General features: G+C 37.8%; 1 protein-coding gene and 1 long non-coding RNA gene across 6 annotated transcripts in view; one reads left to right on the top strand and one right to left on the bottom strand.

The window, feature by feature from the left end:
* The window catches only part of LOC111930439 (uncharacterized), a 57,628-nt gene that overhangs the window by 13,738 nt on the left and 18,504 nt on the right, over positions 1–25,386 (bottom strand). For 2 of the 5 annotated variants that reach the window (XR_015287639.1, XR_015287640.1), the window contains one exon: positions 21,649–23,828. This is a non-coding gene — a long non-coding RNA (uncharacterized LOC111930439). Of the gene's footprint in view, positions 1–2,205; positions 2,300–2,449; positions 2,514–3,054; positions 3,094–3,956; positions 4,570–18,058; positions 20,322–20,470; positions 20,546–21,648; positions 23,829–25,386 lie in introns of those variants that run through there. The other 3 variants (XR_015287637.1, XR_015287638.1, XR_002865166.2) reach the window with 3 other exon arrangements.
* Positions 18,316–21,408, top strand: FSHB (follicle stimulating hormone subunit beta). Its single transcript, XM_023928489.2, has 2 exons — positions 18,316–18,474; positions 19,045–21,408. The coding sequence occupies exons 1-2, from the start codon at positions 18,316–18,318 to the stop codon at positions 19,279–19,281; spliced, it is 396 nt and encodes a 131-aa protein (XP_023784257.1). The 3' UTR covers positions 19,282–21,408.

The raw sequence follows: 25,386 nt of genomic DNA, 5'->3' as shown, positions 1-25,386 counted from the left end.
AAATAATCACAGAATCAAAGAATATGCTGAGATGGAAGGGTCAAATCAGGATCACCGAGTCCAGCTCCTGGCTCTGCACAGGACACCCCAAGAGTCACCATGAACCCAAAACCATTGGCCAAACACTTCCTGAGCTGGCAAGCTGTGACCACTTTATATGTCCTCGTGTTTAAATGGACTAAACACCAGTTAAAACATGCTAAAAGTTTCTATTCAAGTACTCCAATCAAAACTCTTCCTAAGCATTTTAAGGATGGTTGCCTGACCTACAGATTGGAATGGGAATGGAAGTTACACAGACCACAGCATTTTTATGTTTGCTCATTCCTTGCTGTTGCTCACCACAATATTTTCTTTTCTAGATCCCTGAACTAAATGTGGGGGGTTTTAATAGAAATAGCCAAGAAGTTTATAATAAAATGTTTTTAGTTACTCCATGCTGTCTTTCAAGACCTCTTTTGATAGAATTTTTGAGTTTTAATCAACATTAATCATGAAAGAGTGTGAATCAGAATCCTACACACACAGCCCAACCTCAAATATATTTGTTTACATTCACATTTTACTAAGTTTTAGTGCTTTTAAACACTAAATTAAATGTTTACTTCAACAGAGTAAAGCTTGCATTTCGTACCCCGGATCTGAATAAGGGCACATACCAGTTTTCAATATTTGCATACAAGCTAGGCTTGTTTATAGTGATTAATTGGGAAATCTGTTGGAAGAGACTATTTTATCACATTCTTTCATTGCCACATTTTTTAAGCAAGAAAGCCTTGGAAATCTTGGAAAATAATCTGAAACAACTGTTTCTTATCCAGCTGTAATTCTCCCTTACAAAGCAGCACATTTCCTATGGAATGACCTGCAATTGATGAAAAGTGAATCTGTTTCCTGGCATCCCACCAGGCTCCATCACAGGTATTTCTGATCCTGTGCAAATTCATTTAGCTATTTTAGCTCCAGACCAGCAACATTGAGTCAGAGAGCTCTAGAACTGTGTGACTATGGAGCCAAATTCTCAATCTGCTGAGAGCAGATGCTTCCATAAAATTCCCAATGCCTGGCAACATTAGAACTCATGGCCAAAAAAACTGGAGCAAGAGGATGCAATGCAGAAAGCAATAGCAAATAGAATGCATTTAATCTCTTCTTCCAGAGAATAAGTACCAGAAAAAATAGCCTTTGATGCTGAGAGCCCCGCAAAAATAATCCACACTGAGTGTTGGAGAGTTATATGGGTCATGTCTAATCATTTCTTCTTGCTAGTACTATAAAAAAAATAAAAAAGTGTCTCACACTGTGTGAAATCATGGTCTAAAGCTTCACAAGTGGCACAGATGATATACAATCAGCAGACTATTAAACAATGCAAAATAAGAAATCAGGTTGTGCTGTAATGGATCCCAGATCCAGCAGTCACTTTAGACACAATTTCTTTAACTGTGGGAGGCTGTGTAACCATGAGAATAGACTGCTTTTCAGATACAAAGTTTCTCATTTTATTCACAGAGGTAGAAAAACCCAGCTCTTTCCAACTGCTGGGAACAAAAATTCATCTTGATATTCTTGTTTTTAATGTTGACGAACAGTTCTCTGCATATAATTCTGAATTAATACCTCAGAATCACAAAATATTCTATGTACATGATTCTGTGAAAGAAAATGTGTCTGATTTTCCATGGCAAAATTTGGAAATGGCAGGTCCCAAAGTCAACTATGATTGCATTGTTTGAGGAAAAATTAACAGCTAACCAAGATTCTTGGAGTGATTTTTGGCTCAATAATCTAGAAATAAATGAGTTTTTCACCTTGTAGCAAGGAGTGAGCAAAGAAAATGAATTACAGTGAATTACACAGAATTACCCATAAATATGACCCTATTATGAAGAAAATATGACAACAGCCTCAAGGGCAACCATTGATTGTCTTTTCTAGATCAGTATCAGAGGCTGCACTGAGCTGTGTGCAAGGTGCCCTCTTTAATTCACAGCATAACAAGAACAAACTGAGACAAGGGATGCCATCTACCAGAATAAATTGTCTCAGAAAGTCAATCAGAAATACTCATTCTGGGTCTAAAGAGAGCACATTTCAAAACTGAAAGAAATTTCGTGCAACTCTACTGTTTTGTTACCCACAGTGAAATTTAGTCAGGTAAACCCTCACTTTTAGTGGAAAATTCACTAGAAAAAGTGGACTCACAGAAAGATAACTGATTTTATTCTTTGTCTTCTTAATGGGAAGAAATTTGTTTCATTCTTCAAAACTATTAGATCAGACAGGCAAGCTGAAAACCCTAAAAAATAAAAATTTGATTTTTTTTTTTTTTTTTTTTAAACCAAATTTTTCTATGCCCATGTTCTTTATTTTCAACCTTTGCTTTGATTTTGTATTCTGCAACTTGGAGAACTAGGTTAAATTATTACAGTGAAAATTTCACTCCTACCTTACAGTTAATTAGATCAATCCTTTTGATTCCTCAGTACATAAGGTGGTTCTTGCAGAATATCCTAACATAAAAGGTATTAGACAACACAGGAGGTTTTGTTAATCAGAGAATCATGACACTGGAAGGAGGCTGAAGAGTTGATGTAGCTGCCTGCTCCAAGCTAAGTGAAACCAAGCCAGATTGATTGGGGCTTGAAAATCTCCAGATGGGTCTTGAAAATCTCCAAAACTCCACAAGCTCCCTGGCAAACCTGTTCCAATGATTAATTATCTCATAACCAGAGTTTTTTTCACATTTATCTAATCCAAGCCACTTCCATTTCCATGCACAAGCACTCTCTCTCCTTCTCCCACCACTGTGCACCTCAGCTAAGATCCTGGCTTTATTTTCCTGGTAACTTCTTAGGTATTGGCATTTTTTATTTTTTTTTTGTCTGTTAATGGATGTAAAATTTGTATTTGCTCAGATGGCAACAGAATAACTGTCAATAACTACAAATTGGGGAAATTACACTGCATTAAACTATTTCATTTGAGCGACAGATCACAACTAAAGACTAAGAGTTGAACTGCTTTCAGTTTCCCCATCACACATTCCCCTACCTGGTGTCAGCATTCCTACTCATCCTATGACACCAGGAGCTGTGGAAAAAGAAAATAGATCTTTAAATATGGGCAGAAATCAGGACTCTGACAGAACCTTGTCTTAAATAATATCCCTGTAATGAGCAAGACAAAAAGACAGAAACTATATGAGAAAGAGCAGGGAGATGGGCTTCCAAAAGGAACTTTCACAAGCATTTTCAATCAGTTATTGGAGAGGGTTCATCCCACATTCCGGGAACATTCCTTTTTCCATTGCATTGTAGAGAACTCCTGCTCTCAGGAGAATTGTTGCTTCTGGAGCCTCCTTTGGAGGCCAATGTAAGCTTTGCCATCACTGGATACAGTGCTGATCTTTTACTGCTTACATGCTTCAAAATTCAGTGCACTCCCATTCCCTTGGCAAATTTCTTTGAGTTTATTAATTATTTCTCCATTAATATTTTCTGATTTTTTTAATGAGAGAAAATCATGCGTGAGCCTGCAGGTAAATCTGAATGAAATTTTTTAAATATCAGAACTCTAATAAACAAGTGGTCCTTTAGCAGCCATTAAATAATTAAGGGGTTACAGCAGCAGTTTCAAATGGCCCTTGTCAATGCTTGATAACTTATTTTCACATCAAAACTATAAATCATGGGCAATATGCATTTCTAGTGACATTTTAGGACAGATTGTAAAGTTCTAAGGCCGCTTTGGGGAAGAGAAAGAAAATACACTGCATCAATGAAGAAGAAAAAGGAAAATACTTTTAGTTTTAAATTAGATGCTACAGATTTAGTTCATTTCCATTTCATGCATCTTCCTTTACATTTGCCCACTATAATGAAAAACAAACTACTTTGTTTGCATCAAATGGGAATAGACTGAGGCTGAAGAAACAGCGTGTCTTGGTTTATCACCTCATATCTGCCCAACTTTTCTCTTAGGCACTGCAGCCCAAAGCAGCCAAACTCCTGTGAAACTGGTGAATTTTACCCTTGGTGAGGGAAGGACAGAGGATCATTTTGATGCATCTCTGTAGGCTCAGTAAGGAATGAGCCAGCAGAGGAGCAAGCACGGCGTTTACAAACGCCAGAACATGCGACTCTTCGGGAATAATGGGAACTGCAAAGCTCTTCGGGGGAATTGATCCTTCCCAATTCCAGCCTCTAAAAAACTTCTCAGTGTTCCAGAGTTTTCTCAGTTCACTGGCTGAGAACAGCTTCTCCCTGGGTATAAACCTTTATTTGTGCATGTTGTGGAGACATCAGCAGATCTCAGCACATTCACTCAGCCACAGAGCCGTGCTTGTGATGTTTTGTGTTATTTGTGAGGTGCCACTCCTGCAGGAAGCCAGGAAACCTCCTCCAAGGCCACAGACACCAGCAGAGGATCCTTCTCGTGTTGTATGGCAGCACCCAGTGCTCCCCTGCTTTTGTTCACCAATTCAGGTCAATACAAACAGCCTTTCCTTTTAAGAGTACATTGAATTAAACACATTGCACTGGGGCTCCCAGACTCTCAACAGCAATCCTGAAAAAAAACAGAAATCATAAACATGTCACCTAGCTTACATTCCTATTGGAAATGGGAAAGGCCTGTCAGAAGCTCCACTTAATTTATTTACAAAACAGGACCCTCCTTCATCTTTTGAGAATTTTGAATTGAAAGTGTCCACCCTTCCATCAACTTTTCACTAAACTGCAATTGGAGGAGAAGCAGTTTTGAGTGTTTTTATTCTGAAGGCATGGATGATTTTATTACATGTGAAAAACAGACTCACATTCCATCCAAATTTTAATCAGATTATTAGTTGTATTCTGAAATAAGATATGTTTGCAATGAAAACCAGCTATAACTATGAAATAACTGCATTTTCAGTCTTTTCAGATAGAGAAGCTTAAACCATTTTTGTAGTGATCTTAAATAATGCCATAAAGAGAGAATCAGAACAGAGCAAATCATTTGGGGCTTTATTTGTTTGCTTCTCCCTAAGAAGATGCTTAAATATTCCTTGGAAAATATCAGTAAAGCCTCAGTTCATGCAGAATTCAAGTAGGAACACACAAGCTCTCAAAATTCAACAACACTTGCTAAGAACCACAAAACATAAAAGATAAAAACATAAAAAACATAAAGCAACTCCCTTTCTTCTATTTACCTTTAAGCAAGCACAGAAAAATCAAGGTCAAGCTTTCAGGACTGAATGTTTGCTACTGAAAGTCAACAATTCCCAACCTCAACACTGGCTTCCATGGCTGATGATCTCACTCCAAGGCTCAGGAAATGTGGAGGATGAGAAAGCTTCAACACAATCATTAAAAAAAAACCAAGAAAATAACATTGTTGCCTTCAAGCTTGCTAAATTATTTTGTGCCCTTGTGGTCCTTTTGAATTCAAGCCTTCTCAATAGAGACAAAACCCCAGTGGGTTACTGTGAGTTATCATAAATTGTGCACTACCCACAAACCCAAGACATTCTTGTGCTACAGAAAAATACTGCTGCAATAAGATTGGAATATGCTCGATTTACAATGAAGAACTTCTAAGGAAAATCAGTTACTAATTTTTCCTCCTAGCTAAAGGAGGTTTCATGGCATTGTACATAGAGCAGGACAGCAACTTGTGCAGTTTTAGCTCTGTAATTAAAAGAGAAGCAAGTAATTGGGAACAAGGCAGGTCTGAGCTAACTTCAAATCCACGTCCTCTCTTTGCTCAAAACAAGTTTTAACAACCCAATATATCTCCTACAGGGAAAACAACTTTCTGATATCAAAGACTTCTTTTTCATTGTCTCAATTTTTCACTCATAAAAACAAGGCAACATGAACTAAATCCCTTGCTTTAGAAGGAAAGAAAAAAGCATATCTATTACATGATTTGCAGATATGTTCATCACTAAAGATGAACATCAGAATTACCAGAATTTCTTATCAGAAACAGCTTGTCAGAATTTCTTCAGAGGAAAACTGTGTCAGTGGAGGCAGATCCCACACCAAATTAAAAGAAAGTAAATCTCAGAACTAAGTTTAGGTAGCATTAATGATGAAAGGGCAAGATGAGGAGGCTGGAGGCAAAGAGAAATAAATGAAAATGACAGGAGGTCTGCAGACTTATCACAGAGGAATTCAAGAGAACAGCACAAGATATCACTGTTGGAAATCAGAAGCAATAAATGTATGCAGGAAGACCAGCAAAAGTACATTAGAAGCATAATATTCCAGAAACAACTGAAAGATTTATGTTTTTATAGTCTTATGCACACAGCCTCAGTGAAGGAAGTGTATTCACTGAAATTTCTGAAACAATAAATAAATTTCTGATCCAAAGACTGTAGTGCATAAAACCCCTAAAAACATTCCTTAAATATTAGTCTTCCCACATGATAAAGTGGTAGGTATTCACAAGCTGCTTGTTTTTTAGTCGGAGTAAATGTCTCACTATAAAAACAAATCTGTCTAAACCCTTGTTTTTAAGACAAAGAAAATTACTTCATTTCTCAGAGTTATGGTTAAAAAACCCTAAAAAATAATGAAATTTGTCTGACTGGGAGATTGCCACTCTTCTGCCAATATACAGCTGCAATTAAAGATATGAAGCTGGAGAGACTCTGAGCATGGCTATGAAAGCCTCCCAGCTACAATTATTCCTCTTGCTATGTGAAAACCACCTGTAGGAGCAGGACCCAAAGCCTGGAAACAAGCAGACACTCTGCCAAAACATAGGCCTGCCAACAAATGTATCCTGCTGCCTCCTAAGGACCAATATCATTTCCAGGCTAAGTTTACTCATTTGCAGGTTTAGAGCTGTTTTTCCCTGCCAACACTGCACCTTAATTCAAGCATTTAGCCATCCTGGTATGTGCTTCCTGCTGGATTTACAGACAAGGCTCTTTCAACATCTTGCTAAAAAGCAGTTTCCTTGGCCAGTGTGTGGAGTTCTCCATTTCATCTGAGCATTGCATGTGCTTCAGTTCCACTTCATCTGATTTAGCTGGACGACACACACAGTCCAGCTGAGGAGCTTTTATCAGTACAGCAGCTCCTTGTCACCTGAGCATCGTGGTTGCCATTTTCACTGCCATATCAATGCTGAAACACAATTATCTTGCAGCTGATTAATATACTCACATGTTGTTTTTACTCACTGATAGCAGAAATGCTTGCATGTTGTGGTCCTAACCACATGACCTTGCAATCACATCCTGTTTCTATCATTTCACTTCAAATTCACTCAGCAGATTTCGCCCCGTGAAATCCAATTGTTTTCCAGCTTCAAGGCATCAATGAATTCACCTACTATTTACAACAGGGTAAAAATTAAAATAGATGTATAAGATTGATGCTCACACTAATCTGGAGTCTCTCAGACCACTAGGTCTTATCTCATTAAAATTTTTTGTCATTGCATAACATTTTTTTATCACTTCATAATTTTTCTGCTATATTGCTGCGTGCCATCCTTTCCAGCTAAACAACACTCCACATGACACCATACCAAACACATTCCTATAGATTAATAAATCATATATGCTGTCATCTCAATGCTGATAACAGCTAAAATGAACAAAGTTACCAGGATCATCTACCCCAATAGGTCTTAATTGGCCCATTGGTTTTCCTTTATTGTATTTCTTATGGTTTTATTTACCTTTTCAGGTGATAAATTCACAATCCTTGCACAAATATTAATTCAGACTCATGGAACAGTTGTTCCACGTGCTTTTAGGCTTTGTTTTGGGTTGGTTTTTTTTTGCTTTTTTTAACATATATTTATTATATATATTTAATAATATTTAATATTAATACTTAATATTTAAATATTTAATAATTATGTACAGAATTCTCCCACTTTCATATATGACTGCAGTTTTAGTAGATTAAGTACAAGATCCTTGCTAGTAGTAATTTCACAGTTATTCCAGTTGTATTCCAGTTTTCCCACTGTTACAGAGTGAAGCATAAGCATGTTGAATACAACCACTTCTAAGATATATTACAAAGCTCTTTCACAAAGTCTTTTTCCTAAGAGAGTTATATTGCAGTTTTCATTTATGGAACTGGGAGATCTCTTCAGTTAATTGCCAAGGTATTGCTTTGTTAGCTGAGAGATCATTCTTTCAAATTTGCTGAAATGTGACATTTTACACAGAAACACAGCAAGCTTATGGGAGAAGTTTCTGAAGCACGGGAAAGATTTACATTTTCTCTCACACATAAGTATAAATACTGAAAGAAAAATGCAAAAAAGGCAAAGATTTGATTCATTGACAGTAACTCCATTTTGCAGAAGTTTACCACAGCAAATTACAGAGCTGTGGATGTAATAAATGTTTTCACCTAGAGTTTGCAGAAATTTTTTCTCCCATAATTTATTTCCTTACAATATAACTTCTGTAATTTACTTGAGAGGGAGAATCCAATTACTCTCTAATTAAGAAAATTCATGTCCTTTGTTTAACTGGAAGGGATCCAGACTCATATAGGTCTTTTTTGCCACCATTAACAAGAAGAAGAGTTCTTTATGTTTTCAGGAAATGGCATCAATTATTTCTTCTAGATTTAATTCCTGGAAGATAACTTAACAAATTTGGGTGGACAGAGTATTAGGGGAAGTTTTACAACCTTGTACTTGTCACAAACTACAGTCTCTATACATCATAAATATTACAATTTGCATATCTAAGAGTTGCACTTTATAAAATAAAGTGTTGCAGAGAGATCCTTGATCATCACATGAGGGCCAGACTTGTAGATGTCTGCAGAAATTTAACCTGATCTCAGTGTGGGCTGGGAGTTATGCCTTGATTTTAAAATTCTGACCTGCACATGCCCACTGGAAACCATGTATATTGTGTGATTTGCACATAAAAGTTCATGTATGCTTTTGAAATTCTGAAATTGAAATTTGAAATTTGAATCTTAACTGCCACTTGCTGGAAATGTACAATTTCTTCCTAAAGCTTGGTTCCATCCCCATGGACTGGGACTTGAGAATCTCTGGTAGACATTTTTATTATTTATAAGGCTTAAAATCAAGGACTCCTCCTTTCTCCAGTCTTTTAGTAGCCATGATAAATTTGACTTCATTTTTCTTATAAAGGGTTCACAGATTATATCGGGATCCATGTCTTCTAAAACTACCTAATAATCTTCCACAATTTCTGTTTTATGCTGAAAGGGGGTGGGAGGGAAGAAATTCAGCTGAAAAGGGAGGGGGGGGAAAAAATCATCATTCAAAATTCAGAACAGCTAAATAGGTCATTCAAGTCTTATAATAATCTCCAGTATCCAGGAGCAGGTGATGACACTGGTAGTCAGAAATTAAGAATACAGAACACTGACATTTTTTACAGAGCTTATAGGTCTCAAACACTGGATTGCCTCTAGCACAGCTGATGCTCTATGGGGTAACCCCTAAATGCATCACCACTTGTACAAATACAAAACTATATATAAGAATGTGAAGAATGTCTCTACAGCCTCAACATATCTGCATTTTAAGCCACTCAAATACAGTGGCTTAAATACTGCTTAGAATCCTTTAAATAGTACTGAAAGTAATGACTAGTCCTCTCACTTTGGCAACAGCCCCTTCTCTGATCTCACTTTGCATTAGCCAGTACTGGCTAATGAATTATGATCACTCCAATCTGCCAGCCCAGGAATTCATTAAAAACCTTCTTCTCCTAGGTCTGCAGAAGGTAACTGATTTCACTGCAGCTTTGTTCTGCTCATAGGAGGATGGTAACATGCTCCCTGTGACCTCATCCAAAGCCAAAAAAGGTTTTCTATAGAGGAAGAATGGTTGTGAACATATGACAGCAATTTTTTCAGCTCTTTCCAAAAGTAACTTCTGGATTTTTTTCCAACCTATTGATGATAACCACGGCCTGAGATCAAATTCCTCCTTTCCTGTACTCAGTGCTCTAGAAAGATCCTATTGTCCACAGCCACTGAGAGATCTGCCTTAAGTTTTTTTACAAGTCTACCTAAGCCACAGCTGATTAAATTGCCTATCAGGATTCCATGGGCTGCAATGATTCGTAGTATTACAGACACACAGAAATTTTATCAGAGACATGGATATATCGATAGTTTCCTTCTGAAAACATAAAAGTCATTCAGACAGAAATTAGAATTCAGGAAGAGAAAAATATGACAAGCATTTGGCAGAAAGTGCTTGCTAATCTTCTGGATGCAATGAAAAGTGGTAATGTATTATAGCAAAAGAAAATGACAAAACATGGACAACACCAAGAAAATAGGAGGCTGCAAAATGATAACCACTTCAATGAGACTGAAAGTTTCCTAGTATTTGAGGACTTGTAGCAAAAGCAAAGACTTCTAAAAATCAGATTTTCATTTAGCTGAAAACATGACATTAGAATACAAGAAAGACAAGATGGAGCAAACAGCATCTTTTCTCAAGGCTGGGAGAGCAGTAGGATGAGAGAGCCCATAGAAAAGCTGCTCAAATTTAGGAGGAATGCCCCTCTATGTACAAACTCTGTAATGAACACATGGAAATGAGATGGACAGATATTTTCTGTACGTTTTCTGTTCTTATTCCACACATTAGAAGCAAAAGGACTGCACTCTCCCAATGCACTTTCAGAGCAATTCTATGTTTAAGACACCAGCAGGAACAATTATGCCTAATGTTCCAGGGCTTAGAAAAAAGAAAGGCCTGTTTTCTTGAGAACAGTTCTCCACACCTCTATTACACAAGGACGAGCAAAATGGCCTGGCATAATTAATTATCATTGCATTTCAAGACTGCTGCATTATCACCTCTCTTGCAGTGAGAGATCTGAAACCTATTTTTGCCCAAAGGCTTTACCAGAGCGAGGAAGGGCTGAGCCTGGCAGGAATCTGGCCTGGAGCCAGGAGGTTAAAGTGCTGCTTCACTTCCAAATTTTAGTTTTGCTTGCCGCAATGCTGTAAAATCTGCTTTAGCTGTGGAGGAACTTTCAGCAACGTGGGAACTTTACTCCAGAGCCACGAGATGGCACCACAACAAGCCATAAAACCTGTTCGGTTATCTGCAGTTCTGATCTTGCTCGTTTATATAATTAATAAAGCAATTGAGTAGGGCTGTTTCTTTTTTCAGGCAGTCCTGGAGAGATTACAAACTGATCTCTGCTAAGTGACTTTTCTATTCCTCTAAGCTGAGCAGACAATGTTTAGACTGATCACTTCAAACAGCTGTTTAATGCTGTGCTGAAACAGACACAACATAAATCAATATTTAAAAAGGTGATGGGTGCCCACAAGTATCCGATTTCAAGGTCATTTTAATCACATTTAGGAAGGCACATTTCACGGGCTGGCTCATTGAGCTTGTCCTGCAGTGATGTCTGGGCATCCCACGCTCCCCCATCCTCTTGCAGAGCTGCCTCCCAAGGCAGACCCTGGGAAGAAAGGCTCCCAAGCTCCTAAAGAGAGAAAAAAAATTAATTTCTAGTGTCATTGGCAAGATAAGAGGGACTCCTTGGTTCTAAAGAGAACCATGGCCAGTAATTTCTGATGTCAATCTGGCCAAGACTCTGGCTCAGGGCTCCAGCCATCAAATATCTGTCCTTTTCTGCATAAGGACACTTTCCACCTGCTGACACTGTGGCAGACACAGGATCCACCTGGCAGGCTGAGCATCCCAAAGCTCCACCACAGTACAGTGTGTGCAGTGCATGCCCTCAGTCACACAGCATGGAATTCGGTACAAAAATACCTCCCAGGTATTTTTTTTCAAATATTTTGGAGTGTCTCTGGTCACTACCAATCACATCCCTTAGACTAAAATGCTCTTTCACCCTCCTGCTTCCTATCAGGAAAAACATTCCTAGGTTTTCTCTGTGGATTGGAAAGTCATGGAATGATATCATGGCATGGCACAAACTGCTTTGTGTACTTCTCTACTCAGCCTTCAATGATCACCAAGGGAAAAACTTCCAGTCCAGAACCCTTTAATAAAATACCTCAAAAAACAAATTTCCATATGAGCTTTCTAAATATGTATTTGTCTGAACAAATATGGTGCCAGTCCATCACTCCCCATGATTATTAATTAATTATTAATGAATAAATACATTATATTTATATTTAATATAAATATATATCGCTATATATATTAAATATATATAAATATATTTATATACATATATAAATATATAAATATATTTAGCCCTCAGACAGCAAAAAAGTTTTCAAGACTGTGATTTAAATGAAACTGATCTTCTGAATTCTATAATATTCTAGTTTATAAGAATAAGGCCTCTGGTTTAATTATTGTAATTGTTTTTTAAAATACACATTAATTGGGAATTCAGCCAAAATTTGTTTTCTTATGTCATCATTCTGCTGATATAACCTAAGTAATCAGATTTGGTTTCCATATTAAGCTATCTACTGGGCTGATGCTTTAAAAGTTGTTTTTTTTTAAGTTTCAGATCTGTTTCCTCATTAGAACTCTGCAATACTGATTCCTGCTGCTGTTTCATAAAATTTCTTTGTGAATTTGCAGTCTGCTAACAATCAAATTCCTGCAGCTCACAGGGCAATTCCATCAACCCATAATCTGCTCAAAAATGGCTCCATGCCCTAGAATAAAAGGTCCATGTGACTGCTTAGAAAAAAAGGATTTAAAAGAAATTGTTCAGAATCCCTAAAAGCAGTTAATATTTTAGCTAAATTTGGTCAGACAACATGTTAAAACTGCAGCTGAAGGTGGCTATAGCTGTATGCATTCTTTCCAACCTATTTTTCTTAAGCAGTTTGACCTAAAATTACTGCACTTGCAAAATCAATATGGGTCAGACATCTTCAGCCTCGGACTTTATTTAGTAACCCAAATAAGATGGGCTTTCAATCCATTCTCCAAGTGTGCTGAATTGTTCTGTATCAACTTTATTGTGCTATCAATGCAGACTGCCAGCATGATTCAGGCCTTATGTTGCATATCATAGCTGTAGTTTGAAAACAATTAGCAGCTGCTGTTTTTTATGTATGAATAAGGTTCAGTCCTGCCAAATTTACTGTTTTAGAAGAAGAAGGCATCATAAAATGTATCATAGACATGGGCTTGCCCAACTTCTTAACATAGTTATAGAACATAACAGAAATAGTGATGAAATATTAAAGTGCCTGAAACTTCCTTTTTTTTTTTTTTAATTTCTAGGTTTAACAAAATATGAACATGGCATAACAGTGGAACAACCTACCTAGAAAATAAATACAAACTACTATAAACTACTAATGGCAGCTTTTGCCCTTTGGACTCCAGTCATTCTATAATATTTGGGCCTTGAAATATTATTAACATAAAAATTAAATAACAATTAAAAAAAACCTCTCAAATTGGATTTGATTTTTCAAGTGAATTTTAGAAATATTTATTTGTTTACAGAGGCAAGAACTGCTCAGGTAACAAAAAGGAAACCCTAGCTGATCATGAATTGTATAATTTTATATATTGTCCATTAGGTCTTTCCTTTGCTTTCTCACTTTTCTAATATGACTAATCTATTTTAAATCCTTTTAAATCTATTATGATGCTTTCTTGTTGAAAAACACTGTAATACTCAGGAAAGCTTAAAATAAAACATTGGTACTCCAGGGCAGTCACAGAATCAAAACAACTACTTACACACAAAAAAGGAAAAAAAAAATACTTCTCATTGAAAAATTAAAATATTCAGAAACTACATGATAAGTAAAAATGAAAGAATGACAAAGAAAGAAATAGGGAAGAGCATTTTTATCAAACACATAATTTTAATACTTGGTTTACTCTTGAGCAGAATCTTAACACAAATTTCCTAACAGATACCAATGGAGTTACCAAATGATCTTACATAAGGAGCCAAGATCACACTGTGGTTCTGCAAGAGAAAACAGATAAAGGATATAAGAATGCCACCACTAAAAAGCCTTAGAAAATGCAGCTGATTTCTATACTTAGCAAAGTGGCATAAGAATCAGCCATGAATGAATTTATGTCGTGTGAGACAGAAACTACAAGAGAGATGACTGAATGACAGCATAAACATCTGTATTGTTGCTTGCTCTGCTCTGTGTTTATTAAACACTTTTCAGAATATTTAGTTTCTGCTGCTGTTGACTGCAAGCAGGATTTCCACAACACTCAGAAAGACTAACAGCTTCTGTTGGTATTTGAAAATATGGTCTATATAACCTTAGTTCCAAGTAATGGAAAATTGTATCTCCAGAGATTTCTAAAATCCTGTGCTACTAAAAACACAGTCAGTCCATTCTGGAAGTTTCTTTAGTCTCCTGAGGATCAAATATTCTGCTTTCCTACAAATGCATATACAAATTTGCCATTAATGATTAAGTCTTTAGCTGACACTAATTAGTTTAAACTATCTATGTGCTCAGCAGGCCCGACCTACTTCACAGTTCTGCTTTATTAATGCTAGCAACTTAATATCAGTAAAAATTACATTGACCAACAGTGACCAACCACTCATTGCAGGTACCACTAAAGCCTGTGAGAGCCTCCCCATTGATTTTAATAAGAATCACAGTAAACCCCAAAGGCTTGGAGAGGTAATGCAGCAACAAAAGTCATCTTCCAACAGCTGCAAGCAACAAAAACAACAGCAACAAAAGGGGGAAAACAAAATTCCAGTCAATTTACTTAGCATAGGCCTGTGCTGCTGTGCTGTGAAATACCAACCCCACAGAGGGAGCTCAGACTGAAGCACAGACTCAGAAGCAATTTGCAAGCTTTGTGCTTCAAGGATATCAATTTAATCCATCTGGGGAGCAGCAATATACCTCAGGTTAAATTTGGAACTGTGTAGAACAAGCGCAGAAAGAGGAAAGGAGGAGTGCTTGGTCAGGACTGGCAGTGTCCAAGAGACTTGGCAAAGGCTCAGCATGATGGTACTTAATCTCCAAATCTTCACTTGGTGGAACCACACAAAAAATCAATTAAGCCATAGGTTTAGGCACTTTTGACATGCCTTGAGACACTCAGTGCAAAACAGCTTTCATATGCAGAAGCTATTACTCTCAGTATCTATTCATCAAGATCTAAAACATGTAACCACAACTATGAGCATAAGAAACTTAAAACCATGTTGCTTGACAACTTGAGGAATACATAAGTATTTAAGAATACATTAGAAGTTAAAGCTAGGCTGCAGCTGGGATAGTCACAGGTATTTTATATCAGTCATGTTTTTTCCCACCAGAAGGTTCAATACATCTTCTATCAGGACAGAGTCAGATTTATTACTCGTGGTGGATGTGTTGCACACAAGTCTTCCAATAGCACTTTGACAGATGCTGAAGTTCTCTTAGATATCTAAACTACTTTCTTTTAAGCAAAACAAGAGTTAAAACTTGTAGAAACAGGATCATTAGTCTGAGCACCACCACACTTGAAGAAAACAATCCCATTTTTTTAGAACATATAAGGAACATAAAAGCTACCAGTTCTGTATTAGATGCTTTTGCAAGGAAAAAAAACCCAAGAAAAACCAAAAAAAACAGTATCACACACACACACACACACAAAACCCCCAAAACAAGCAAAAACACCAATCAGCAGAGCACAAGCAGAAGAAAAAGAGCATTTGCTGCTAGAAGGGAAATAAGAGTAAAATATGTGACAGCACTTCTATTTGAAGTGATTAAAAAAGCAAAGCAAAATCTCCCTTGTGACAGTGGTGGTGACAGTGGCTTGCCAGAGTACAACAGAAAGCAGTCCAAGGGACAGAGCCACAGAACACCAAAAAGATATCAATACAAGAAGCCTTTTATTTCCCCAAGAAACCACTAAGACATTAACACAGCCATGTAAATCTGATTTCTGATGTCCTCTGTTGGTGAGTCCTCATCTGCAGCACCACCTGTACTTTGATGCACCAACCCCTTGCTCATGTTGAAGATCCTCCTTGACAGCATTTGCCAGATTCCTGCACAAGCTCCAGTAGAAGAACAGAGGTCCTGACCATTCAGTGCTCCCTTGAAATCAGCTCAGGACAAATCTTCCCATTTTAGTGTTTGTATTGTGTTTATAATGTGGCTTCATGAGCTCTTACAGCTCTTTTAATAGAATTATTTCCCTACTTTGTGTCTCCACAAGTGAAAAGGCTGGGTGGGACAGTGCAGGGAGCTAGGGCAGTGAAGGAAGGACATGGTAGGGGCTAAACTTGCACTGGTCTGCTTGTGAACTACATTTTAGTGAATGTGTGTAATTTCTTCAAAAATGAAACAGGTCATTGTAACAGATCAAGTATTTTCTGAATTGTCCTCAGCAAATGAAATTTATTTAGTCTTTTTTAATTTACATAAATTAGTACTTAGAAAAGATCAGATCCTCAGTAGGGATATAAGAAAAGTAATCAGCTTTTGTCTGGCATCTCTGGAATTAGAGATTTACAGCAACTGAGAACCTCCTCTGAGAAGACAGACTGTGTTAACACTAAACGACACAAAACGACACATTATCAATCACAGGGTTTATATCAGTCCAGAAAGAAGATGTCTCATTTTTTGACTTCTTTATAGATTTAAGTGAACTGTCTTCTCATTCAAACAAAATTCTTAACACAGGAGATGACCAGGGAAAAAATTTCAGCTCACTTTCTAACTTTGGCGTGATGCAAAATTCATTTACAAATGAAGGTTCTGCAGACTGCAAGGAAACTGGAACAGATGGCCAGTCTGCAGGACCACAGGAAGGTATGACACACTTAAAGGGCTCATTTGTAAAAGCCTCTTTGAAAAGTATCCCGTCTGCAGGAAACTAATAGGCCAGTGAGAATTTCTTTTCATGATAAAATGCTTTTAACTCTATGTCCTTGTCTAGTTTTCTTTCAGGGATGGATTTCTGTAAAAGTCAGACTGACCATAATAGAACAGTCATAACAAAGCAAGACTGGCTGTTCTGGGCAGATAATAGTAAATACAGTGCTGCTGTGAGTCATTTTCCCCAGAACTGGTATGTGAAGCTCTACAGAGGTCCTTCTCTGTCATTATTCTGGTGAAGAGGTGCACATCCCTAACCTGTGAATGCAGGGAATATATTCAAGTTGAGTTTGCACAGTTGTCAGTTGAAAACATTAGTATTTTCCCTGAAACACTAAAATATTTCATCAGAGATCACTGGCATAAAAACACAAATCTGGAGCCTCATTATGACATCCTAATAGTCCCTTCCCACAACACAAATATCCCTCACGTAAGTTAAAAAATGTGACCATGCAACAGACAGGAACCAGGGCTGAATATACTGGGCTAGAAAAGAATGGCAAAGAAAAGAGGAGTTCTTCATGGTTTAACAAAATTCACATGACTAGCTTTATTGGATCACTGAATAAATACATATGCAGCTCACTGGGTAAGACAGAACTCAGAGAAAACCAATTAAAATTGATGCCCTGAAAAGAAAACAAGAAAATGGTCATTAGCTAAGAAAAACTACAGCAGTGAAGGGTCCTCCACTGCCCAAGGACCAGCTTGCACCCCAAGCCTATCACTTTGAGGGCTGACCAAGAAGTTAAAACACCTGAACTTTTCATTTCCAAAAATAAGCTTTTCAACCTTTTTTTTCTTTTTCAAACTGTGAAACAGCTCAGCTATTTCTAAATGCCACTGAATCAAATCCAGTGACATGTGTAGAGAGACACTGTGACAGTAACCTTCACCATCTCTTCCCCAGTGTGTTTAGCTTTTCTTTTTTCCTCTCAACAAGGCTTAATCTCACTGTCTGGCTGAACATTAATCCGCTTTCACCAAGTCCCAAACTAATGCTTGCTGCATTAATACACTGCAAATCCTCAAGGTATAAATTACACACCATCCACTATAAAAGGAAAGCACAGGGCTTTCTTCTCACTACAGCTGTTACTTCGAGGAAGGAGAGCAGAATACAGGTAAGTTTTCATCAGATCCTGATGTAGAAGCTTTTTTTTTTCATATTGCAAACACTTAAAGCAATTAATTGCCTCTGAAAAATGCTTATACTTTGCTCTTTCTCTTGCTTCTTCTTCTTTGTCTTTAAAGGCAGGTTACATTCTCTCTACAGAAACTTAGATAAAAATATTTCATTGAAAGTATGGTATTGTGCTATTATTATCATTCTGCAAAGACTGATGACATGCCATTTCAGTTGCTTAGGAAAATCAAACTCCTTTAACAGTAAACATAGGGAAGATCTGTCTAATGTCTCTGTTCTCACTGATGATTCTGTTAAAAATAACTATACGTGTTTCTCCAGTAGAGATATATTTTTTGCTTTATAGACAGGATGAAGACACTTAATTGTTACGTGCTGTTACTTTGCTGGAAAGCAATTTGCTGCAACAGCTGCCAGCTCACCAATATTACCATAGCCGTGGAAAAAGAAGAATGTGAATTCTGCATTACAGTGAATGCCACGTGGTGCTCAGGATACTGCTTCACAAGGGTGAGACTCTTCATTTCAGGCAGCAGAATTAAATATTTGAAGTGATGTATGGATAACCCATTCCTGCAGCTCGTAGCAAACACATAGACAGGGTGAGCCTTTTGAAAGAGCAGGCTGAATAACTGCTGTGCTGTCTGACACAGGAGTAGATACACAGCCAATCTGAAGCACACACAGAAGGGTGAAATATCATAGTAAAATCCAGTTAATTAACTGGCTGCATATATTATGTTTGTATTGTATAGCTAGAGTGAGAAGGATTACAATCTGGATCTCTGCTTTGTGCTCAGTTTCTGCTTGCAAGCAGATAAAATAAAGCAGCCATTACTGTGTAGACTCCTCTGCTCTTTCAAATAATTTGAAGAATCAATCAATTGACCTGAAAGATTGTCTGGTGATGGTATGACACAAATATAAGTCTCCCTGAAAGGGGAAATTTAAAGATCTAAGTGAAATTAGAAGAGTCAGACCCAAATGCTTTTGATCTCAGTGAGATTTTCCCATTTTATAAAAATACTGAAATCCCACAATAGATTTTAAAACAGTTTATTTTCTTTCTTGCAATTTCAGGATCCAGTGTACAAATATCCACCAGTATCAACTGCTCAGCAAACCTGTACCTTCAAGGAGGTTGTGTATGAAACAGTGAAGATCCCTGGCTGTGGTGACCATCCTGAATCATTTTATTCATACCCAGTGGCTACAGAGTGCCACTGTGACAGCTGTGACACTGACACCACTGACTGCACTGTCAGGGGACTGGGGCCATCCTACTGCTCCTTCAGTCAGAATGGAAGCAACCAGTGAAGGCTACTGGACACAGCAGTTTGGCTTTAAATGTTCCCTGATAAGTAAAGGTACTGTTCAGGCTTAAATGGAAGATTTAGAAACTGCCAGGATTGAAACAAAGATTTTTAAGGCCAAAATGAAGAGCTACTGACTAAACTCCTCTTCAGGCCTTCCTTACATAACCTATCAGTTGCCTTAAAATAATTTTCACAAGTCTATAAAAAATGCTGCTTCCAATTTCTTCTGCCCTTCGCCCTTCTTCCTCTTTAGTGCAACTTCATTATTTATATTCCTGTATTTCCACTGCCTGGTTCACATAGATTATTTTATGCTATTCTGTGCTTTCAAAAAGTTTCAAGTCTTTATTATCTCCTGCTTTTCATCTCTCCTAAGAACACACTTATTTTTAAAAGCCTTGCTGCTGGTTGTGGTTCTATTAGCTGGATTGTAAACCTCTCTCAGCTGAGATCCTGACTGATTTTTTCTTTGCAGAATATTTCATATAGCCATTATGCACTGCAAATAATAACAGCATGTATATTTAAGAGCCAAAATCTATGTTCAAATGTTGAATGTCACCTGAATTCTTGTACTTTCTCAGCAAGGCTTGTTAGTTCAGCCTCATTGTCACAGCAGCACGAGTAACATGAACTCTAGTTCATACCTGGCTAACTTGAAAAAATCATCAGCTCTCTATTTTCACCTGAGTGCAGAATGTAGTAAAGAGAAATGTTTAGCATCATTTAACATAGGAGTTTCAAAAATGATTTAGGCATGAATGTAGGGGCACCTGACCCCAGTAGTGCAAACATGGTGTGATAATGTGCCTTGAAAGCCATTCACAGGAGTCCCTTCAGAGAATGGGATTTCACAGAACTCTGCAGCAACCTGACTCTGCAAATACCACTATGAAGTTGGAGTGGTCTGGAAGTGAGCTGGAGGACTGACTGAGTCAGAATGGGAAATTACCTCACCTTATTGAGGAAATTATGTGAAGCCTACAGGATGAAATCCCTTGGGAAAAATGAAAATATACCATTCTTCATCAGAAAAATCACCTGCACAGACACAGAATGGAAACAATGGATTCAGCTGCGGTTTGGCACTGCAGGCATGGTGGTGTACAAGCAAAGTTAAGAGTCAACAGCATCCCAGTGCTGCAGAAAAGTGGGAATGCAAGGAGCAGAGCCTACAAGACACAACCTACCTCCACCACTCAGTTCTACATGGTAGGGCCTTGGCTGAGTGGTTATTTCTGACAGAACTTCGGCACATTTTCAAACTGGAGAAAATTGACAGAAGAATAATAAGAATGGAGAGAGGCCTAAAAAACATCTTAGGAGAAAAAGATTGAAATAAATGTGGTTGTTTTGCTTAGGGGAGGGAACACTTAGGGGGAATATTAGCAGAACATTTTACATGTTTGAAGACTGTTACGCAGAAAAGGTCAGTTCTCCACGTCCAAAGAGAACAGAACAACCCATGAAAGATTCAGAGTAGTCACAAGCAAATCTCCTGAAAGCTACAGACAGCTGGGCACTGAAATAAACTGTTGGGGGCTTGGAGGAGAGAGGGAATGAAGGAAGGGTGTGGGGTCTGTGGATTAGTGATGATTACAGGTTTTACAGAACATGTGGAACCTGTTAGGAATGACAGAAAAAGCTACTTCAGCACTAGGCAGAGGAATGAAGTAGTGGTTATCTGGCATGTCTGCTTTTGAGACCCATACAGACATGATTATTAAAGGAGAATTTGCCTGTTACTCTGAATCTGTCTTGTAATAGAAAATAGATATTTTAACTTATGTAGCTTTAGCTTTTTTTACTGAAAGGTATTGATTCTCTTGATTTTATTTATAAGATTTATGTGCATGGATGTTTTCTTTGGTCTAGTGAAGCTTTCAAAGTGGTAAAGTAATAGATAAATTACATTGGGTTTCATTTCTGTTTTAAAGATGAGTCAATTTCAGTTCAAACTAAGTATATTATTAATATCAGCAATTATTCCATTCTAAATGAGAGAATTTTGGATTACAATTGCAAGACAAAGTAGCTTGTAGTAAAAAGGTATGTAAAAAAATGTTTTCAAACACAGATCTGTATTGTCTCTTGTGCATTTTCAAATAATAAAAATAATTTTATTGCACTTCTGTTATGTGTCATAATAAGCCAATTCAAAAAGTCAAGAGTCCACCTGCCAACTTTATCATCCTTTAAATTGCATGTTTTCTTCTTCCTCTCATAATTTTTTCTCATGTATCTGGTACACCCACCAAAGCCATATATGCATTATATGGCCAAATCCCATCAAATTAGACAATATTTTAGCCTGGTCCAGTAACATGATAATGAAATAGTTGCAATAAAAGAGTACTGTGGATAAGAATAATGATTATCATTAATATTTTATTTAAATTATAGACATTGGAACCTGTCCAGACTTGTGTCCACACCTGTCACAAATTAGATTGCATGTGAAAACAAAAATCATACAGGTCTCATTTCATCCATCAGACAGATGCACCACGTATTTTCATTTTGCAAACAAAACAGTTCAGAACCTGGAATCTGAAACTGTCACTAACAGAGTCAAAAGTGTATTGAGGTGTCATGGTGTGCTGGTTTGGGCTGGGCTAGAGTTAATTTTCTTTGCAGTGGGGCTGTGTTTGGGTTTGTGCTGGACACAGGGTTGATAACTCAGAGATGTTTTTGTTGTTGCACAGAGCCAAAGCCTTCTCTGCTTTTGGTAAAGCCACTCTGGAGAGGGAGCTGGGGGTGCCTGGGAGGGTGGGAGGGGACACAGCCAGGACAGGTGACCCCAAGTGACCAAAGGGCCATTCCAGAGCAGGGGATGTCACAGAAACTGTGGGGAAGGAGGAGGAAAAGGGGGACATTTGGGGTGGTGGTGTTTGTCTTCCCAAACCTCACCTGTGATGGGGCCCTGCTCTCCTGGAGAAGGCTGAATTCCTGCTTGCCCTTAGGAAGCAGGGAATTCATTCCATTTTTTTCCTTTTCTTCTGTGTGTGTGGCTTTTATTTTCCCTATTAAACTGTTCTTATCTCAGCCTCAGGTGAATTTTCTACCTTTCACTCTTCCCATTCTCTTCCCAAGCCCACTGGATGGGGAGTGAGGAGCAGCTCTGTGGGGCTGGGTGTGGCTGGGGGAGCTTTAGGAATGGGCACTCCCCAGCTCAGAGCCCTCCTGGAGACTCCCCAAATCATCAGCCATTCCCTTCCCCACTCCAAATGGAGGCACAAAAGGCAAAGGTCACAGGCTGAGATAAGAACAATTTACTGGAAACAGCAATGGGATAAGAAAATGTAACAGTAACAATATTAATCTGAAAAGGTATAAGAAAAAAGATTATTCACACAAATATGCCTGTATGCAATAATTGAAAATACCAGATGGCTCCTGTATCCTTACTCTCAAGCAAAATCCATTCCAAATCATGTCAACAATTACTTGTTCTACAGTCTGACAGCAAATATTTCATTGTCAGTACTTTCAGCAACAGAAATGCAGAAATTCTTAAAGAAGGCTGGCCAGGCTTGAAGATATCTCAGTCTATATTTGATAGTTTGTAAGACAGACTTTATCTTTTTAAAGTTTCATTTCCATCAAATGCCCAATAATTTCATTAAACTTACTTTTACATCAGTGTTTCTTTTGCAAAGTTTTAGTGAAGGTAAATAGTATCAGTATAGTCTGACATCCAAATCTGCTTATTAGTACTTAAGGAAAATATTTAAGAGGTCATTTTTGAGCTTGTTGTCTAGATCTGTCAAGGTGAGTATATGGGAACTCTGTCAAAAGGTGAAAGTCTCGGTGTGACATGCTACTATAAAAGCTAAATTGGTGGATAAGCTTTTAGAAATGTTTCTAATATAGTCAGAAGTAGATTTTGAAGAACTCCCACTATGGACCTAACATTTTTCATTGAAATCAATAGGTAAAATATTTTCCAACTTGAACAGAACCAGTCTGCCAACAGTGACTTTTTCTGCATATTAATTCTATTTTTAATGTCAGGTTCTGCAAAAAGACCTCAGAATACGCCAGGCTTTAGCCACCAGCCAGCAGAAACTAATGTTAGGAGCAGTAAAAATTAAAATGGACTGAACTATTTACTTCTATTTAAACAAAACTATCTCTTTCTGGCATGAGCCTGAAAGAAGTGAACCTGGAAAACTTTAATTTATAACTGGTGAATTTTAATTTATGCCCTGGTGAAGGCATACAGCACAGAGGCAATACACAGTGTTGGACTGTCCCTTGCAGGCCTCTGAGAGGGCCACTTGATGCAGGAATGTCTGTGCTGCAATTAATTAAGTCTTTTGAATGGCCAGATGTATGGTTAAAGTGCAGGGAGATTATTCATCTGTGCTGCCACATCTGTGGGCAAATTAATACTCTCTGTCATTCATGCTGCAGACAGTCTGACCTTGATCTTAGGAGTGTCTGTGCCAGTCGTACTTGAAGCTCTCCAGATGTCAGGATGGGAACAGGGAGTGCAGCAGCAGCAGTCAGAGTCCTCCCAAGGAAATGACCACTTAATCCCAGTGCCTTTTTGTGTGGAAAGCACAGACTGATTTTACAGACAGACAAGGAAACACACGTTCCTCACCTTGAGGCCATTAATAAAGCATCAACGTAATTAGCATCACTGCACTCTTGTCAGTGCTCAGCTGTTATTCTCAGCTTAAATAAATCATTCCTCCTCACTTAAAGCAGGCTTGCACTTGCTTTTTAAATCTTCCATATAATTGGGCTCACCCTGTGTTTTACCATAAGTAAGAAATATAAATGTCCTCTCCTTATATTAACCCAACTGATGAATAAGAACTTAGGAGCCATTCACAAATTCTCAGACAAATCCAGCCTGAAACAGAAGTAATTACAAATGGTGGAAAACAGGAATGTCAGCACTCTGGCTTGCACATGTCACTTTGGGGCTGCATTTAACCTGGAATATTTAAATGGCAAGGGGAAAGGCAGTTCAGCATGGTGTTCACATGCTATGCTCCTCTTTCACCCTCCCAACTCAGCAAGGCCATTTTAGTTTTGTCAGTGTGCAATATTTAGCCACATACTTTATTTTCATTTAAAAAATACAACTAGCATCTTCATTGAAGCTACCAAAAAACCTGAAAAAAAACAGCTAATCTGAAAAAATTATTTGGAGAGGGGAGCCTTGAGATTAGTGGCTCCCCTCCACTCAGGCAATGGGAGCTATACAATTTTTCTAGGTCTCTCATGTTTCTCTTCAATTTATGTTATTAACATTAGCTATCAGAGCCTTGGTCTGTCAGTGTGACTTATGCTGATAGACATTACAGCAGCTCACAAGGCTACAGTCTGGGAAACAGAGCAAACGAGACAGGAGTGGGGTTAGAGAAAGGACACACTTTCAAGAAATCAAATGTCAGTGTTTCATTCTCTGTAGGCGGGGAAGGCAAAGAATTAACTACCTATGCTTCACAGCCATTAACCATTAGACCTCTTAATTGAGTGAAAAAAAAATATAGGAGGTGGGTCAGATATATTTCTTGCACTGTGTTATTCTCTGTGAAACAGACAATATATATAAACATTATTTTGTGTGGAAAAAAAGTAAAGCAAATTATGGATCTAATATGTTTGGATTATATTCAGCTGTAGTTGCATTTATTAAATAAGGCTGTAGAGTGATGTATTATTCAGTCAGGATATAAGTTTAAGCCCTAAAATATGTCCTTCTTAAAATGACAATATTCAAGACATTGCATTATCCAATGGCTGTAGACAAAACCTAACCAATCCAGTTTTCCTCTTTCTTCATGTGTTTACATTTAAAGTTTCATTCAAAAATTATCTCCTTCTTTCATTGCACAATACTGGCAGGCCTTGATGCTTTTGTGAAGACTGTGGAAAACCGCAGTAAAAAAGATATGATAAGAAAAACCTTCAGAAGTTAGAAAGAAAATTTTTGGTTCAGACACTCAAAATTTATGTCACAGTGAGGCAATGGGTTATGGACCAGGTCTATGACCCAAACAGGAGTTTAGAATCACCAGGTAGGTGCACTAGTTAACACAAATATGTACTTCATCCAACCCAGTGATCAAGAAATAACACAGACAGT

The sequence above is a fragment of the Cyanistes caeruleus genome, chromosome 6 (assembly GCF_971803275.1).
Source record: "Cyanistes caeruleus chromosome 6, bCyaCae1.hap1.1, whole genome shotgun sequence".
Classification (NCBI taxonomy): Eukaryota; Metazoa; Chordata; class Aves; order Passeriformes; family Paridae; genus Cyanistes; species Cyanistes caeruleus.
The sequence above is the reverse complement of the archived record's forward strand: the minus strand, read 5'-3'. Positions and strand labels throughout refer to the sequence as shown.

What these genes read in the sequence shown, in the direction of transcription:
- FSHB (XM_023928489.2), top strand. Translation starts at nt 18,316, where the DNA reads ATGAAGACACTTAATTGTTACGTGCTGTTACTTTGCTGGAAAGCAATT. An exon ending in CAGGATACTGCTTCACAAGG is followed by an intron (nt 18,475 to 19,044) that starts GTGAGACTCTTC and finishes TTGCAATTTCAG; the next exon opens with GATCCAGTGTACAAATATCC.